The sequence below is a fragment of the Oncorhynchus masou genome, chromosome 7 (assembly GCF_036934945.1).
Source record: "Oncorhynchus masou masou isolate Uvic2021 chromosome 7, UVic_Omas_1.1, whole genome shotgun sequence".
NCBI lineage: Eukaryota > Metazoa > Chordata > Actinopteri > Salmoniformes > Salmonidae > Oncorhynchus > Oncorhynchus masou.
Genome location: NC_088218.1, coordinates 9,316,980 through 9,336,197, shown reverse-complemented (window position 1 = coordinate 9,336,197; position 19,218 = coordinate 9,316,980). Strand labels below are relative to the sequence as shown.

At 41.3% G+C, this 19,218-nt stretch overlaps 1 protein-coding gene across 1 annotated transcript; it reads left to right on the top strand.

Moving 5' to 3' along the window:
- Positions 1-6,803: 6,803 nt before the first annotated feature.
- LOC135542957 (gastrula zinc finger protein XlCGF26.1-like) lies at positions 6,804-12,171 on the top strand. Its single transcript, XM_064970084.1, has 2 exons — positions 6,804-6,831; positions 7,890-12,171. The coding sequence occupies exons 1-2, from the start codon at positions 6,804-6,806 to the stop codon at positions 9,119-9,121; spliced, it is 1,260 nt and encodes a 419-aa protein (XP_064826156.1). The 3' UTR covers positions 9,122-12,171.
- The last annotated feature ends 7,047 nt before the right edge of the window (positions 12,172-19,218 follow it).

Sequence of the window (19,218 nt, the reverse complement as noted above, 5' to 3'; positions counted from 1 at the left end):
AAAATGCATGTCCAATGGTTCAAAGTATTATCTCTGTATTATCCACATTAAAACATAGGTAGAGCAGTGGTTATCTCAAGCATGTTCTCTTCACTGTATTAGTGGTTCTCTCTGTATTAGTATTATCTCTGTATTATCTCTCTGTATTAGTATTATCTCTGTACATTAAAACACCAAGGTAGAGCAGAGAGGACAGAGCATGTGGCTTTGTAACACACAGGTGTTTCATCTCCACACTGGGATGATTTTAACAGTGCAACGCCACACAGGCCTCATGCCTCTCAGGTAGGAGGGTACCAGAAGTAAAATAATAATAAACACAAAACTAATGAAGGAGCACACAGTCACCAACAATATGTCACTGTTGTCAATACTTTCAACTGGCTCAGCTCGCTGTTACAGTACAGCACCACCAAATTCCATTTATTAAGTAACCATCTGTCTTATGGAACCATAATGTAACATATCACACTATTTTGAGAGTCTGTGATTTATATTTACTATGTTACGTCTGGTCTATGAGACGAGGCTGCTCCTTGACCTACATTATAAACACGCAGATCAAGAGGTGTGTTTTCCCTTCAGCATCTGCATGTGATATAGTCTCACCCACCTCATATCATGAACCTGAAATGGTTAACCTTGGCTGTGAGTGATGGGGGAAAAAATCTGACTATGGCATTTACTTGAGTAATTCAAAGGATGTTTTGTTTACAGACTTGATGAGAATACGTGACTTCGCTATGGGGCCGTCAATGGGAATTGGGCCGTGCTTCAGCTGAACTGCAGTACCGAAAATGCCCTCTGAGCACAGTGGAAAGCATGCTTATTGACTGGAAGCTTGGCCCCTTGATCCGAAAAAGGTGTAATTGCAGACTGCAATTAGGGGCGTTCTCTGATATTGGGTGTTTAATGATATCAAGTTTACACCAATTGATCCTCCCCATTGGTCCGTGGCCGTTTCTTTTGCTTTGGGACAACAGTTGTTGACATCTGTTACATTGTAGCTAACCCTAACCCTTTTCCTAACCTTAACCTCAGTCTCCTAACCTACCACGGTAATTCACCTAACCTGCCAAGTTAATTATCCTAACCTGCATGGTAAACAAATACCTCACCCTTTTCCTAACCCTAACCTCAGTCTCCTAACCTGCCATGGTAATTCACCTAACCTGCCACTTTAATTATCCTAACCTGTAAGGGGCACACTCCAGCACTCAGACATAGCCTGCGTTCCTAAATTTGCTCTGGCTATATGCACCGATTTCAGACCACTCTCGTCTGAGTGCCAGAGGGCAGAATAATTGATGAAAAACAAACGCTCAACACCCCTTGAATACGGCCGGTGTCAGTAAGCGTCGGCAAAAAAAGCGTTTTTAAATTGTTGCCTGAAGCACAGTTAAAGTCACCAATGCTCTGGATAACATGAACACAGCCAAACCAATTCTGCTAAGGCGAGTAAAATGGTCAGAGTTCTCTCATTTGTGCTGAAAGTAGCTAGCAAGCTAGAATTTACGAAAGCCCAAGCGCACTCTGGCACACCAGATTGAATTTAAGTTCACATCCATAATTAACAAATACAGTACTGTGTTTGGTGAGTCCGCCAAATCAGATGCAGTAGGGATGCGCAATTTTAAATCTTTTCCTGTCCTGCTAATCATTCAAAATGTAACGAGAACTTTTGGGTCTTGAAAGTACATAATTTTCTTTAGGAATGTAGTGGAGTAAAAGTAGAAGTTGTCAAAAAATATCAAAAGTAAAGTACAGATACCCCAAAACTACTGATCAAATCAAATCAAATGTATTTATATAGCCCTTCGTACATCAGCTGATATCTCAAAGTGCTGTACAGAAACCCAGCCTAAAACCCAGCAGCAAGCAATGCAGGTGTAGAAGCATGGTGGAAAAACTCCCTAGAAAGGCCAAAACCTTTGAAGAAACCTAGTGAGGAACCAGGCTATGTGGGGTGGCCAGTCCTCTTCTGGCTGTGCCGGGATGAGATTATAACAGAACATGGCCAAGATGTTCAAATGTTCATAAATGACCAGCATGGTTGAATAATAATAAGGCAGAACAGTTGAAACTGGAGCAGCAGCGCTTGATGTGGCACTTAAATATTTGTACTTAAGTACTTTACACCACTGATTGCAGGGAATACTGACTGAAGATGTTCCTCCCTACGAGGCCCATGAGACTGTGTAGGGATGTGATTTGAATAGGACTGTGACTGAACGAGTTGATGTTATTTATCTATTTAGGTATTTTGTTTTGATGTCGTTGTTCCCCCTCCCCTTTTCCACATAGGAAATGTATTTTCTTCTACAGTTTACTAACTTTACAGTAGGTGGAGGCAGACACCTTTTATTTGTGCAAATGTCAGTACACCAGAGAACAAGATGACGCTGATAGACACGTCGTATTGGGGAACAGGAAGTTCCGGGTCGAAACGACAGAACTGTGTTGTTTTGTCGATAGTGGTTGTGTCTGTTTCAAATTTATCATTGTAGGTATGTAATAGCATGTTTAAACTTGCTAATGTCGAGATAATATATAATACGATAAGTAACAAATCAGTCAAGGTATTATCACGTTTGGTAATGGTTTTAATTGAATGTGTTATTTTGGGGTCAAACCGAGTGAGTGTTTAACGTGTTTAAAACATATTTTACAAGTCACATAACGAGACTTTGGGTTTATCGGAGTGTATGTACATAATTTCGTCAAAGTAATTTCATAAAGATTCCACTTATTTGAGGTCGTTTTTACTTGTTTTTTTTCCCCTGGTTTTGTGTAAAATGTTGTTAATGAGCTGGAATACAGCCTCGTCCGAACCATCCTGTTCTCGCGAGTTTACATGCACTGTTTCGTTAATGAAAGCTCGCGAGAAAAGGATGGTTCGGACGAAGCAAGTCAAATGGCGGGAACGGTTTGGGTCGTTTTCCAGGATTTTATTCGTGGTGAAATGGCGACATGAGGCTGTGTGATGGAGTGTCAAAATGGAGGAAGCTAACTGAAGTTAACCTTCACCATTTGGAGAGAGAGGCCAACTGCATGGAATGGCGTCGATTAATGCGATGAAGCACCTGTCAAACGCATTCCATGGATGACCAAGTGTCTGCGGGTTTTAGCTCCACCATTGTACTTGATTAATGAATTAAGGTCACTAATTAGAAAGGAACTCTTCTCATCTGATTATCTAGGTTTTAATTGAAATGGGGAAAAAAATAAAAACCGCGGAGACTCGGCCCTCAATGGAATGAGTTTGACACCCCTGAAACAATGGAAATTGATAGTTTGAGAAGAAACAGCTGTGCTGGAATGCGATCAATGTGGGGGACAGTTCTGATGATATGGAGCGGGAGGATGAGGGCCTAGTATGTGAATGTTCTGTAGTGGAAAGACAGGAAGAACAGAGATAATGATACTGGAAGCAGGGGCGCATGTAGTATAGAAACTAGAGGCCCAAGGTAGGGAGCTAGAGTAATAATGTGTCCAAGTGGAAAGTTGGGATGGTGTTTGAGGAGACCACAGGGCCTCATTCACACCCTGGTGAACCAAAGCCATAAAAAGAGAGGTGTAGTTTAACTGGGCCGCAGCCATGTAAATTAGAACTTGTTCTGAACTAGCCTACCTGGTTAAATAAAGGTGAAATAAAACATTGAAAGTGGTAGATTGTTAATATCTCTGGGCTGGTCAGGTTCAGCAAGGGAAGATTCTTCAATTGGAAAATCATAATGGGACAAAGCTCAGAAGCCATGACCCTGGAGCTGATGCTACATTGAAGGGAGTAATAATCTCTGAGGTCCCAATATCTATGTCCATGGATGATATTGTTAAAGAACATGTGAAGCCTAAAGGTTGATCAGTAGGAAAGAAGTTAAAGTGAAAGCTTATCGTTGCTGTTGAGGTGTTAGAAGGTTTTGTCTGGAAAGGTACATAATAGGATTCCTTCGCTTCAATGTCAGTGATTTTGACCCAACCTCATCAATCAACCAATCAAATGTATTTTTAAAGCCCTTCTTACATCAGCTGATGTCACAAAGTGCTGTACAGAAACTCAGCCTAAAACCCCAAACAGCAAGCAATGCAGGTGTAGAAGCACAGTGGCGAGGAAAAACTCCCAAGAAAGGCCAGAACCTAGGAAGAAACCTAGAGAGGAACCAGGCTATGAGGGGTGGAGATTATAACAGAACCATGCCAAGATGTTCAAATGTTCATAGATGACCAGCAGGGTCAAATAATAATAATCACAGTGGTTGTCGGGGGTGCAACAGGTCACCTCAGGAGTAAATGTCAGTTGGCTTTTCATAGCCGTTCATTGAGAGTTTCTCTACCGTTCCTGGGACAGGTAGCATGTCCGGTGAACAGGTCAGGGTTCCATAGCAGAACAGTTGAAACTGGATCAGAAATGGTGATTCATCAGTGTTTTTAAATGCCAAAGAATGGGACATGTAACTGTTGAGTGAAAAGATGTGCCAAGTGTGGTGGGGAACATGATTACGCTGAATGTTGGAGCAATGTGACAGTTAAGTGTTGCAATTGTGTGGAGGACATAGATCAGCATTTGGTGGATGCCAGGTGCAGAGAGATGCTCAGAGATATAGAATCCGTCATGATGTATCATATGCAGAGGCTGTAAGACAGACTGGTGGAACTACAGTGCAGACTGATGGAGCTTCCATGGCTGGTCCTGTAGTAAGAGGACCTACTGTCAGACTGATGGAGCTTCCATGGCTGGTCCCGTAGTAAGAGAACCTACTGTCAGACTGATGGAGCTTCCATGGCTGGTCCCGTAGTAAGTAAGACTGATGGACCTACTGTCAGACTGATGGAGCTTCCATGGCTGGTCCCGTAGTAAGAGGACCTACTGTCAGACTGATGGAGCTTCCATGGCTGGTCCCGTAGTAAGATGACCTACTGTCAGACTGATGGAGCTTCCATGGTTGGTCCCGTAGTAAGATGACCTACTGTCAGACTGATGGAGCTTCCATGGCTGGTCCCGTAGTAAGAGGACCTACTCTCAGACTGATGGAGCTTCCATGGTTGGTCCCGTAGTAAGATGACCTACTGTCAGATGGAGCTGATGGAGTCCCGTAGTTCTGTCAGACTGATGGAGCTTCCATGGTGGTCCTGAAGTAAGAGGACCTACTGTCAGACTGATGGAGCTTCCATGGCTGGTCCTGTAGTAAGAGGACCTACTGTCAGACTGATGGAGCTTCCATGGTTCCATGGCTGGTCCCGTAGTAAGAGGACCTACTGTCAGACTGATGGAGCTTCCATGGCTGGTCCCGTAGTAAGAGGACCTACTGTCAGAACTGGTCTTTCTACTTGTCCTGACATGGTTTCGAGGCCTGTTCAGAAATCTTGTGCCCATAAATATGCTGTGACAAAGGATTCTTTAATAGTGAATACAATTTACTTCATAGCATTCATAGGTAAGCTTATCAACAACTTGGATTGTGTAAAGCAGAAATACCAGGTTTAAAGTTATCTTGTAAACTGCAGCAGAGTTGTTGGGGGTAACAGATGTTACTGTCGGTATGGTTTTTGATAAACTGGATAATCTGGGGGTGGATTGTCTCAGCATGATAAAGACCCCAATGTTTGCAAACACAGAAAGGGATCTATTGATATAGTTTATTGGGGGGTGTGGGAGGGTTTTTGGGGAAGGGGAGGGTGTGGTAGAAGTTAATAGGGATTTCTTGGTTTATTTTCTTAGTACAGAATTAGACAGACATGGACCTTAAAGGTTTGTTTGTGGACCTCCATGATACCATAGGAGGTCTGCATCAACGGACTTCAGTGCAGGTAGTGCCTCATCAGAGAGAGAACATTTCAGTTGCTCTACAGTTCTGAAGCTGAATGTGGTGATTATCAGTTCTTTACATGTGTACTAATATTCAGACACATTCAGTTGTTTCTATATTTATCTATAATTCAGGGTTTTCACACGGGGCTTCAAGTAAATAAATATTAGTGCCTGAAAGTCCTTGAATTTGACTTGCCACTGTACGACCCCTGATAATTCTTAATATGGTGTGAACGGGAAATACAATTGGTTTTTGTGAGTGAAATAATATAGTGAAGACAAGGTTATTCATAAAATAGTACATAGTGCTGCCTGAAACATACTGTGATCTTGAGTCATTTATGCATTTATGTGAATTTAGGGAATCTACGATAGATTAAGTGCACTTAAGTTGTGCAATTTAAAATGTGTACTTTGTGTCTAACGTGAGTGAATGTTTTGTCAAGGATTAGCTACCTGATCGATCGACTGAAATGAGATAATTGAACATGAAAAAATAGAAAATATTTTTACAGAATCAAGTGCCAGAACTGTCAAGAAAATAACTTTTGTGTCCGTTTGTCTTTATTACTACAGACCGACTCAGATTAAGTCTGAGGCCGGTAACATCAACAGTGAAGACAAACCAATCCTGTCACTCTCCTTCCACACTGACTCCAAACCCACAGTCACTGGGTCCTGATTGTGACAGTGGAGCCCAGTTTGCACTGCAGGATCCAGAGATGGCATCAGTGAGAAGACTGGTTCTATCTTAAAGATAAGTTATATTCTGGTTCTATCTATATTAGACCTCCATAAGTTATGACCAGTCTATTGCTAGGTTGAATTCTGTAATTCTGACATCACACATCCCTGAACAACTCAAGACTTCACAGCGAAGCAAAAACAATTTAAACTTGTAACTCCTGTCTTTGCCCACACATTGTCTCAAAAACGTTGAAAATGTTTAATACCCTCAATCACCAAGTATAATTCTTCACGGTTTACCAGTGAAATGACCAAGCTGCGTCTGCTGCCCAATCGTTTGATCTCAATCAATTCCATGGGAATATGCATTTAAATCTTCTTGAATTACTATTTGTTTAGAAATTAGAGCAGATGGTGTTAAATTATATAGACTTCCTGTATATTGTTTTAATCAAAGCACATTCTGCCTCATGGCAGTGCTGTTGAGTTTGGGACGATTCAGTAAACCATCCTAAAATCTCGTAGGAAATTAGTTTTTTTGTGTGTTGTAACAGTAATGTTATGCTATAATATTTGGTTATGTGGACTACTAATTAATCATTAGGTGATCGTCCAAGACATTGATCTGACTTTACTAAACAAACACCATTGTGGCGGCTCATCACTTGCAGCACTACACCCCTGCAGTCTTCTGCACTAGTGATTGATGCTCACCTAGCCTTCTCTTTTGTCTCACACAACATTTGGTGACATAGAAACAAGAGAACATGTTTGGCTGTTATGAAAATCTGGTATTATTTGGCCAAGGAAACATTTCTGGTTGGTCTCAAGGAATGTCACACAGGGAGACTTTTTAAAACAGGATTGAGTGAAGTATTTCAACGATTTTACTGAGTTACAGTTCATATAAGGGGCGGCAGGTAGCCTAGTGGTTAGAGTGTTGGGCCAGTAACCTAAAGGTTGCTGGATGGAATCCCTGAGCTGACAAGGTAAAAATCTGACGTTCTGCCCCTGATCAAGGCAGTTAACCCACTGTTACCCCGGAAGGCCGCCATTGTTAGTAAGAATTGTTCTGAACTGACTTGTCTAGTTAAATAAAGGTTCAAGTAAAGGGCAACCTTTCGGTTACTAGTCCAATGCTCTAACCACTAAGCTACCTGTCACCCGTTACTGCCAGAGAGACAACACTCTGAGCCTGGTTCCTCTCTGAGTTTCTTCCTAGGTTCCTGCTTTATAGGGAGTTTTTTTGTGGCCACTGAGCTTCTACACCTGTGTTGCTTGCTCTTTGGCGGATTTTAGGCTGGGTTTCTGTTAAGCACTTTGTGACAACTACTGATGTAAAAAGGTCTTCATAAAATACATTTGACTGATGGTTCTTTTGATGTTCACACAGGATACCATGTTGAGAAATCCTCTACACTCAGAGATCAACAGCAGGAAGATCACAGAGCTAAGAGGTCTCATCACTGCCCACATTGTGAAGAGATTTTCCCATTTCTTTCAAAGCTAAAAATACACCTAAAAATACACACAGGGGAGAAGCCTTACTCCTGCTCTGACTGTGGGGCGAGTTTCTCTCGACTGGATACCTTAAAAACACACCAACGTATACATACGGGAGAGAAGCCTTACTCCTGCCCTGACTGTGGGGAGAGATTCTCTCAAAAGACCAACTTAAAAGCACACCAACAAATACATACAGGAGAGAAGCCGTACTCCTGCTCTGACTGTGGAAAAAGTTTCTCCCGATCGGATAACTTAAAATCACATGAACGTATACATACAGGAGAGATGCCATACTCCTGCTCTGACTGTGGAAAATTCTTCAATACATCAACTGGGCTAACTGTTCATCAGAAAGCACACACAACAGAGAAGCCTTACTTCTGCTCTGACTGTGTAAAGTGCTTCAAAACATCAACTGAGCTAAAAGTTCATCAGAGAACACATACAGGAGAAAAGCCTTACTCCTGTTCTGACTGTTTAAAATGCTTCAAAACATCAACGGTGCTAAAACTTCACCAGAGAACACACACAGGAGAGAAGCCTTTCATCTGCTCTGACTGTGGGGTGAGTTTCTCTCGACTGGATACCTTAAAAACACACCAACGTATCCATACAGGAGAAAAGCCTTACTACTGCCCTGACTGTGGGGAGAGATTCTCTCAAAAGACCAACTTAAAAGCACACCAACTAATACATACAGGAGAGAAGCCTTACTCCTGCTCTGATTGTGGGAAGAATTTCTCCCTATTGGGTACCTTGAAATCACATGAACGTATACATACAGGAGAGAAGCCTTACTACTGCTCTTTCTGTGGAAAACGTTTCTCCCGATCGGGGACCTTGAAATCACATGAACTCATACATACAGGAGAGAAGCCTTACTCCTGCTCTGAATGTGTAAAATGCTTCAAAACATCAACTGAGCTAAAAGTACATCAGAGAACACACACAGGAGAGAAGCCTTATTCCTGCTCTGACTGTGGAAAATGTTTTAAAACATCAAATGAGCTAAAAGTACATCAGAGAACACACACAGGAGAGAAGCCTTACGTCTGCCCTGACTGTGGGAAGAGTTTCTCTCACCAGTGCAACTTAAAAACACACCAACGTATACATTAACTTCATGTGGGTCCCTGTGACGGTTGCGTCCCACCTGGTCAACATCCGGTGAAATTGCAGAGTTACCAATTCAAATTTACTTATTAAAAATATTTAAATTTCATGAAATCACAAGTGTAATACATCAAAATAAAGCTTAACTTGTTGTTAATCTAGCCATGTCAGATTTCTAAAAGGCTTTAAGGCGAAAGCAAACCATGCGATTATCTGAGGACGGCGCTCAGCACACAAAACATTACATACAGTTACCAGCCAAGTAGACTAGTCACGAAAGTCAGAAATATGATGATCTTCATATGGTTGCACTCACAAGACTCCCAGTTACACAATAAATGTTCATTTTGTTCGATAAAGTCCCTCTTTATATCTTGAAACCTCCATTTTGTTCTGTAATCCAATGGCTCAAATGCGGTCACGAGGCAGACGAAAATTCCAAATAGTATCCGTAAAGTTTGTAGAAACATGTAAAACGATGTTTATAATCAATCCTCAGGTTGTTTTTAGCCTAAATAATCGATAATATTTAAACTGGCAACAGCGTCGTCAATATAAAAGAAAAACAAGAAAGGTGCTCTCTGCAGGACCCAGCTCTGGTGACATCCCACTATCCACTGACTCAATGTGGTCATTCTCCCTCATTTTTCAGAATACAAGCCTGAAACAATGTTTAAGACTGTTCACATCTTGTGTTAGCCATCGGGAACGGAATCTGGGTCTTATCCCTTTAAATGGTGGATAAGCTTTCATTGGAAAAACAGCCATTTCAAAATAATGGCACTTCCTGGATGGAATTTCCTCATGTTTTTGCCTGCCTTTTCAGTTCTGTTATACTCACAGACAATATTTTTTACGTTTTAGAAACTTTGGAGTGTTGTCTTTCCAATTCTACTAATTGTATGCATTTCCTAGCTTCTGGTCCTGAGTAGCAGGCAGTTTACTTTGGGAACGCTTTTAATCCGGAGGTGAAAATAGTGACCCCTACCCTAGTGAGGTTAAGGAGAAAAGCCTCATCGGTTCTCTGACCAGCTAAGAATAAAGTCACTCCATCACTTAATTCTCATCTCATAAAAGAAGTTGTAATTGGATCAAATGAAGAAAGCATAGAACACTGTAGAACATTGTAATCCTATTGGTTCTCACTGTGAGAGAACTGTGCAGAGGAAAGGGAGCGTTATAGAATTTTAGCCTCTTTACTTTGCACCTTGTCAGTTTTGGTGTGTTTTGTTGGCTTCTACTGTAAAGATTTGCACTTGGTGTTGAATACCCTCTGTTATTCTTCTCATTTTGAAAACAAACACTAGTCTGCCAATTGACTGGGTGGTACTGCTTCCCTCTCAGCCTGGTCTGACTCTGTCTGTAGGGAGAGTTTCAACTGGGCAGCTTAAAAACACACCAACGTTTACACGTAGGAGAGAAGCCTTACTCCTGCTCTGTGGACGGGTGGGCGTGTAAACTCAAACGTCATGCCAAAGGTTGAGTGTTTGAATCTCATCATGGAGGACTTTAGCATTTTAGCTAATTACCAACTTGGCAACTACTTACTACTTTTTAGCTATTACTTAGCATGTTAGCTACCCTTTCTCCTAAACCCATTTAACTATCTTAAACCCCTCACCCCTAACCTAGCTAACGTCAGCAACAACAAATTGGAATTCGTAACATACCATACATATTACAAGTTCGTAACATATTGTATGAATAACAATGCGTAAAATAACATACGAATTGTAATTCTTAACATACGATACGTCCTTCAAGTTGTATTGTACTAAACAACAATCTAAACGTAACAATTTCAAATATTTACAGTTTGTATAAGGAAATCAGTCAATTGAAATAAATTAGGCCCTAATCTATGTTAGGTTACATTACATTGGACCTCCAATATAAACTAAACATGTAAAGGGTTGGTTTCATGAGCTGAAATAAAAAGATCCAGCACAAAAGCTAATGTCTCTCAAATGTTGTGCACAACTTTGTTTATATTTACTGTTCGTGAGCATTTCAGCCTTTGTCAAGATAATCCATCCACCTGACAGGTGTGGCATATCAAGATGCTGATAAAACAGCATGGTCATTACACAGGTGCACCTTGTGCTGGGGGACAATAAAAGGCCACACAACACAATATCACAGATGTCTCAAGTTAAGGGAATGTGCAATTCTCATGATGACTGCAGGAATGTCCACCAGAGCTGTTGCCAGAGAACTCAATATTTATATCTCTACCATTAGCCACCTCTAACGTCCTTTTAGAGAATTTTGCAGTACATCCAACCGGCCTCACAACTGCAGATCACATGTAACCCACGGCAGCCCAGGACCTCTTCACCTGCAGGATTGTCTGAGGTGGTGGGGGGAGGGGCTGAGTAGTATTTCTATCTGTAATCAAGACCTTTTGAGGGGAAAAACTCATTCTGATTCGCCGGGCCTGGCTCCCAAGTGGGCCTATGCCCTCCCAAGTCCCACCCATGGCTGAGCCCCTGCCCAGTCATGTGAAATCCATACTAAATGGAGTGGCACGGACGTTTTTGTAATATATAATACGTTTTGCTCTGAGACCAGGTTGTCCCTCTGCAGTATTCTGTGGGAAGGAGCAAGTGTACACTTTTTTTATTGAACCTCTATTGAACTAGGCAAGTCAGTTAAGAACAAATTCTTATTTACAATGATGGCCTAGGAACAGTGGGTTAACTGTCTTGTTCAGAGGCCGAACAACAGATTTTTACCTTGTCAGATCGGGGATTCGATTTAGCAACCTTTTGGTTACTGACCCAATGCTCGAACCACTATTCTACCTTCCGCCCCTAACATGTATCAGATAGAGATGATCACTTTTCACCATTAGTTTGGGGGGGGGATGTTTTACAACTTTATTTAATGATACACAGTGTATGAAATGAATATGTGTGTTTATTAATTGTCTTTAAAACTAGATTCGTTATTTTAGTTACTGATCATGAATGTGTTTGGATAACTGCATTGAAGCAAACTTTATTGATCTGCCAATGAAAAATAAAGTTACATGAATATGTACTGGTCAACCTCTTCTTCTCTTTAGTATTCAGGTCTTCATATTAGATCTGACAGTATGAATGGTTCTTATGGTTGTATTCAGTTCTTCATATTAGATCTGACAGTATGAATTGTTTTTATGGTTGTATTCAGTTCTTCATATTAGATCTGACAGTATGAATGGTTCTTATGGTTGTATTCAGTTCTTCATATTAGATCTGACAGTATGAATGGTTCTTATGGTTGTATTCAGTTCTTCATATTAGATCTGACAGTATGAATGGTTCTTATGGGCTGATTCAGTTCTTCATATTAGATCTGACAGTATGAATGGTTCTTATGGTTGTATTCAGTTCTTCATATTAGACTGACAGTATGAATGGTTCTTATGGGATGAGTGCCTGGAGTGTTTTCGTATGACTACAGTCAGGAGTTCTCTCTGACCCTGTGATGTCACCAGCACATTAAGTACATTCATCTTAAGATAGCCAGGTGAGACAACCACATATCACAGTAAATACATTTCTCCTCAATTACTCAGTCACATTATTATTAATATTTGTATTATTTGTGGGTGTTTTTTTGGGGGGGGTACTCTTTAAAGACGTAGGTGTTTCAGACCATTTCGGGCTGATGGGCAGAGACTCTGCTTCACTGGCATCAGAGGGAAGCTGTTGCCACCATTGGGGTGCCAGGACAGAGAAGTGCTTTGACTGGGCTGAGATGGAGCTTGACCTCCTGTAGCAGTGGGACGGCCTTGAGACCAGAGGTGGCAGAACTGAGTGCTCGGGTTGGGATACAGGGTTTGAGCCTGAAGGTAGAGATGGGGCAGTTCCTCTTGCTGCACTGTAAGTAAACACCATTGTCTTGTAGTGGATGTGAGCTTCGACTGGAAGCCAGTGGAATTTCCAGAGGAGCAGGGTGACATGGGGGAACTTCGGAAGGTTAAACACCCAGATGGACTGCAGTGTTCTAGATAAGTTCAGTGGAGACCCATCATTCAGGGCAGGTGAGCCACCTGTTTTGAGCCCCACAGCTTTAGCGATAAAACAGTGTGAAATTAATGATTTGTTTACAAACAATGTATAAAAACATATAATTGAGTTATTAATAAAGCTGCATACAAACATGGTCTTTTTTTGTATTCATGAGTAAGGCAGCTCCAAAATGCAGGTCTTCAGCCATCAGTGGAGGTGGGGCAAGCCAGCAGAAAATATGGAGCTTTGCGCCATGATTGGCTCAGTGTTCTGTCATTCATGGGGACAATCTGTCACTGCCAAGTCTTAGGGTAGAACTTGAAAATTCACGCCCCTTGGGTGCTGTGAGAGAGTTACATTTGAAGTGCCCATCCAAAAGGGATCAAGGTCATTGTCCACAGATAAAATAACATCAAATCATGTGATATCTACAGTCGCTTTCATTGGACTGATCATGTCAACATAATACTTTCAAAATCTGAGCTAGCAGTCATCATCATGAATCAAGTTGACAATCTACTGGCAAATCCTTTTTAATCTTTGTCATATGAAGAGAAATAATGAGAAATTATAGATAAAACGTATCGGTGCTCATCGGCCGTTGGACATAAACATCAAATTGCAAATTCAACAATGAGTGGTTTGGAAGGAATCAGTGGCTAACTGCAAGCATTGCAAAGCAATCATTAGCCTACTATTCAGTGGAGTTGCTGTGTGGTCCCAAGTCTAAGATTAAGGGGCCTTTTTCCTAGTTTAAAATTGTAAACATTCAACATTGGCCGAGCTGTCAATGAAGCTTGATTTGTGACGCGCACAAAACAACTTACCTCGGTACTGGAAAATCTGACTTGAGTGAGTTCAAGACAACTGGGAACTCAGGGAATAGCAAGCTACGACTGGGAAAATACATTTTGAACTTGCATCCATCTCGGAATTGTAAATTGGGAACTCGGGCCTCTTTCTACAGCTACGACCTGAAGATCACTGACGTCATCATTTTTTTCCTGAGTTCCCAGTTGTCTTGAAGCACCACAAATCCAGAGAATGCCAGACTTTGATGAAGTTTGATGACAAAATAAACCCATGTGCCTCACCCTAATATTTTGGTCTTGTTTCACCTCTTAATTTTGCCTACTGTTCTGACTTGGTGGTTGACATGAAGCCTATAACATGTTTTTGAGAAATGTAATCATTGAATATTGTAAGAATTTTCATTGTCTGCTTATATGCTCCTTAATTTATCCAACGGTTCTGACTTGGCGTACAAGGAGAACACTGTAAGAACGGCCCATGTTCTGAATTCTGTTGCTGTACATTTCAAAAATGCTGAACAAATAGTTATATTGATGACGTCCATCCAATCTCGCTCATTAATGTATTAATCGAAATTACGGATTGCATCTTATCTGCTTGTCGTCTCCTTATGCCATAGTTTGTACATCTCAAATGTCAGGAGAAACCACATTTGTTTAAGTAAGTCAGCCATGTTACTTTAAAAGACAGTAAATGAGGCTGAATGAACTGTTTCGTTGCCAGCTCCACATGGTTCTGCTGATAGCCAGGTGGAGCAGTGGTAAATTGTTGGGTCCTAATAGTTTGTGGGCACCGTTTCTCACTGTTATAGTGCAATTAATGTATTGTTTAGTGGCTTTGCTGGCATGCGTCCACTTTTTTATTTTATTTAACTAGGTAAGTCAGTTAAGAACAAATTCTTATTTACAAAGAAGGCCTACCCCAGCCAATCCCGACCGATGCTGGGCCAATTGTGCGATTCCCTATGGGACTCCCAATCATGGCCAGATGTGATTCAGCTAGGATTCGAACCAGGGACTGTAGTGATGTCTCTTGCACTGAGATGAGGGGTGCCTTAGACCGCTGCGCCACTCAGGAGCCCTTTAAAGGTTTGCCCCCAATGTGAGGCAGGAGTTTACGGCACAAGCAGGGAGCCCATTCAACAGAGATTTGAGAAATATTTTGGTACTCTTCTCCAGATTTGTTCCTCACCACAAACCTGTCTCGAAACTCGACAGACAATTTCTTCGACCTCGTTGCTTGGTTTTGCTCTGACATGCACTGTCAACTGTGGGACCTTATATTGACAGGTGTGATCCTTTTCCAATCATGTCCAATCATTTCAAATTACCACGTGGACTCCAGTCAAGTTGTAGAAACATCTCAAGGATTATCAATGGAAACAGGATGCACTTGAGCTCACTTTCGAGGCTCAGGGCAAAGGGTCTGAATACTTACCAAATAAGGTATTCATTTGTATAAATGTGCTAAAATTTCTAAAAACCTGTTTTCGGTTTATCATTATGAGGTATTGTGTTTATATTGACGAGGGAAAAATGAATTTAATCCATTTTCAAATAAGGCTGTAACGTAAAAAAAAATGTGGGAAAAGTCAAGGGGTCTTGAATAATGCCCTGTATATGATTCAAACTACAGATGTAAGGTTCTGAAGTGGTAAACACAATGGCATAATGGAAAATGCATGTCCAATGGTTATCTCTGTATTAGTATTATCCACATTTAAAACAACTAGGTAGAGCAGAGAGGACAGAGCATGTGGCTTTGTAACACATCTTGGTAGAGCAGTGGTTATCTCTATTAGTATTATCTCTATATTAGTATTACCAACATTAAAACACCTAGGTAGAGCAGAGAGGACAGAGCATGGAGCTTTGCAGCACACAGGTGTTTCATCTCCACACTGGGATGATTTTAACATTGTAATGCCACCCAGGCCTCATGCCTCTCAGGTAGGAGGGTACCAGAAGTAAAACAATAAAAAACACAAAACTAATGAAGGAGCACACAGGGCCACAGCACTTCAGGAGCACACAGTCACCAACAATATATCCCTGGCGTCAATACTTTCAACTGGCTCAGCTCTCTGTTACAGTACAGCACCACCAAATTCCATTTATTAAGTAACCATCTGTCTTATGGAACCATAAAGTAACATATCACACTATTTTGAGAGTCTTGGATTTATATTTACTATGTTACACCTGGTCTATAAGACGAGGCTGCTCCTTGACCTAAATTTTAACACACAGATCAATAGGTGTGTTTTCCCTTCAGCATCTGCATGTGACAAACTCACCCACCTCAAATCATGAATCTAAAATAGTTATCTTTGGCTGTGAGTGATGAGAAAAAATCTGACTCTAAGGCAATTACTTGAATAATTCAATGGATGTTTTATTTACAAACTTGATGATAAAATATTATATATATTTTTATTTTTATTTACTTTGCTATGGGAATTCAATGGGAAGTGAGCCGTGCTTCAGCTGAACTGCAGTACTGAATATGCCCTCTGAGCATTTGGAAAACATGCTTATCGACTGGAAGCCTGGCCCCTTGATCCGAGAAGGGTGTAATTGCAGACCGCAAACCCTTTTCCTAACGTTAACCTCAGTCTCCTCACCTGCCATGCTTATTCACCTAACCAGCCACCTTAAATATCCTAACCTGCCACTTTAATTATCCTAACCTGTTATATATGCTTTGTGCCTAGTTAAATAAATATATATATATATTTTTTTTTACAAATAGTCTCCATCAGTTTCACAACACCGAAACTGACCAATGTCATGTATCAATTTGTATTTTTCAGGGAACATCCACATCAAGAAACTACAGTAGTTCTCCTACTGGGAGGCGCGGGAAATAGGTTAAAGAGAGATTGGTGCTGTTGGAAGCTCTGGCAGCGTATGCACCCGCAGCATGTTGAGATTCATAATGTCGTTTACCAGTTGAAGTATACCGATAGTAAATATGAATTGTTCGTGCAGTGTTACATAGGAGTGTTACACAGGAGCCAGCTCGCAGGAGTAGTGCGTGCACGTCTTTTGATTGGATCACCAATATTGAAAGGCAAGTCCTATGGGCACTGGAAACGCAATTTGATAAACAAATTAATTTGCGTAATACTAAGCTGTTTTTTCAATCCACAATTGCGGAAGGAGGAGAAGATATCGATCTGGTCGAGGATATAATTATAACGCCATTCTCAAGACAAACTTTTCAAGAAAAGTTAGACATTGTAAGGAGAGGTTGCCCGACGCCGACGCGACAAAGCCTGTCACAGGCGGGAAAGGGGTTTGTTCGCCACTTTCAAAGTTCCAACTACGAGCGCTATTAATGGCTCACAGGCACCGAGAAGCACTGCAAACTGTACTGCTGGGAATGCCTATTATTTGCAAGTGATCGAGTTGGTGTTTGGAGCAACACTGGCTTTGCAAACTTGAGTTGTCTAACCAAGGCAGCAAAGAGACACCAAAGTACGGCTGGGCACTTACAAGCAATGGGGCTTTTGAAAACTTTTGGAGACACCCGAGTGGATCTACAGCTCAACGAACAAATGCGCAGGGCAATGGAGCTGCACAATGAAAAGGTGAAGAAAAATAGGAAAATATTGAAAAGACTCATTGATTGTGTTATGTTTTTGGGTAAACAGGAATTGTATTTTTTGGGGACTTAAAGCTCAAAGTTTGTGGACCAGAAATGGATAGAAGAAGAATATTAATGTAACTCTGTTGCACTCCACTATGTTCTTGCCTATTAGATGAACTGTACTGTATTGTACTCTTCCCCTGCAATTCTCTGAATAAAAATGTCAATTTCAAGGTGACGCACAGCTTGGTTATACTGTTTTTTTGTCTAAATATATAGTGTGTAGAGCCATGGCATCATAATGATGGTAATAAGAGGTGGATTAATTCGGGTGGGACTGTGTAGGACCTCACTGAAGGCCCAGGCCCCATGCCCACGGCACGCCACTGTATATTACGGATGTGAAATAGCTAGCTCGTTCGCGGTGGTGCGCGCGAAACAGCGGTTCAATTGGTGACGTCACTTGCTCTGAGACCTTGAAGTTGTAATTCCCCTTGCTCTGCAAGGGCTGCGGCTTTTGTGGGGCGATGGGTGACTGTTGTTGTTGATGTGTGCAGAGGGTCCCTAGTTTGCGCCCGAGTATGGGCGAGGGGACAGTCTAAAGTTATACTGTTACATATACTACGTATCAAAGGTAAAAGTATAAATCGTTTCAAAGCCATTATATTAAGCAAACGATTTTCTTGAAATTTAAATGTTCGGATAGTCAGGGGCACACTCCAACACTCAGGGTGCGTTTCAAAATTCGTTCTGGCTATATACTCCGATTTCAGAGCACTCTGAGTGCCAGAGGACAGAATAATTGATCAACCACCAAAGCTTAACAAGCCGTGAATACGGCCGGTGACAGGAAACGTCGGCAAATAAAGCGTAATTAAATTGTTGCCTGAAGCACAGTTAAAGTCACCAATGCTCTGGATAACATGAACGCAGCCTAACCAGCTCTGCTAAGGCGAGTAAAATGGTCAGAATTTTTGTACTGGAAGTAGCTAGCAAGCTAGCCAATGTTAACCAGTTATCTTGGATGCTTGACTGCCGTTGTGAGGTCAGAACGCTTGAATCAACCCTCCTCCTCCGCCAGAGCGTCCAGTGTGGCTCTGAACGCTCCGAAAGCGATACGAACTGACAGTCTGACAACGCTCTGAATTTACGAACGCCCAAGCGCACTCTGGCACTCCAGATTGAATTTAAGATCACATCCATAATTTACTAACAAATTATTTGTGTTAAGTGAGTCCAACAGATCAGATGCAGTAGGGGTGCGCGAATTGAACAATTTTCCTGTCCTGCTAATCATTCAAAATGTAACGAGTACTTTTGGGTGTCAGGGAAAATGTATGGAGTTGAAAGTACATTATTTTCTTTATGAAAGTAGTGGAGTAAAAGTAGAAGTTGTCGAAAATATCAAAAGTAAAGTACAGATACCCCCAAAACTCCATACATTTTCCCTGACACCCAAAATTACTTAAAATCTTTGTACTTAAGTACTTTACATCACTGATTGCAGGGAATACTGACTGAAGATGTTCCTCCCTACGAGGCCCATGAGATTGTGTAGGGATGTGATTTGAATAGGACTGTGACTGAAGGAGTGGGATGTTGTTATTTATCTATTTATGTATTTTGTTTTGATGTCGTTGTTCCCCTTCCCCTTTTCCGCAAAGGAAATGTATTTTCTTCTACAGTTTACTAACCTTACAG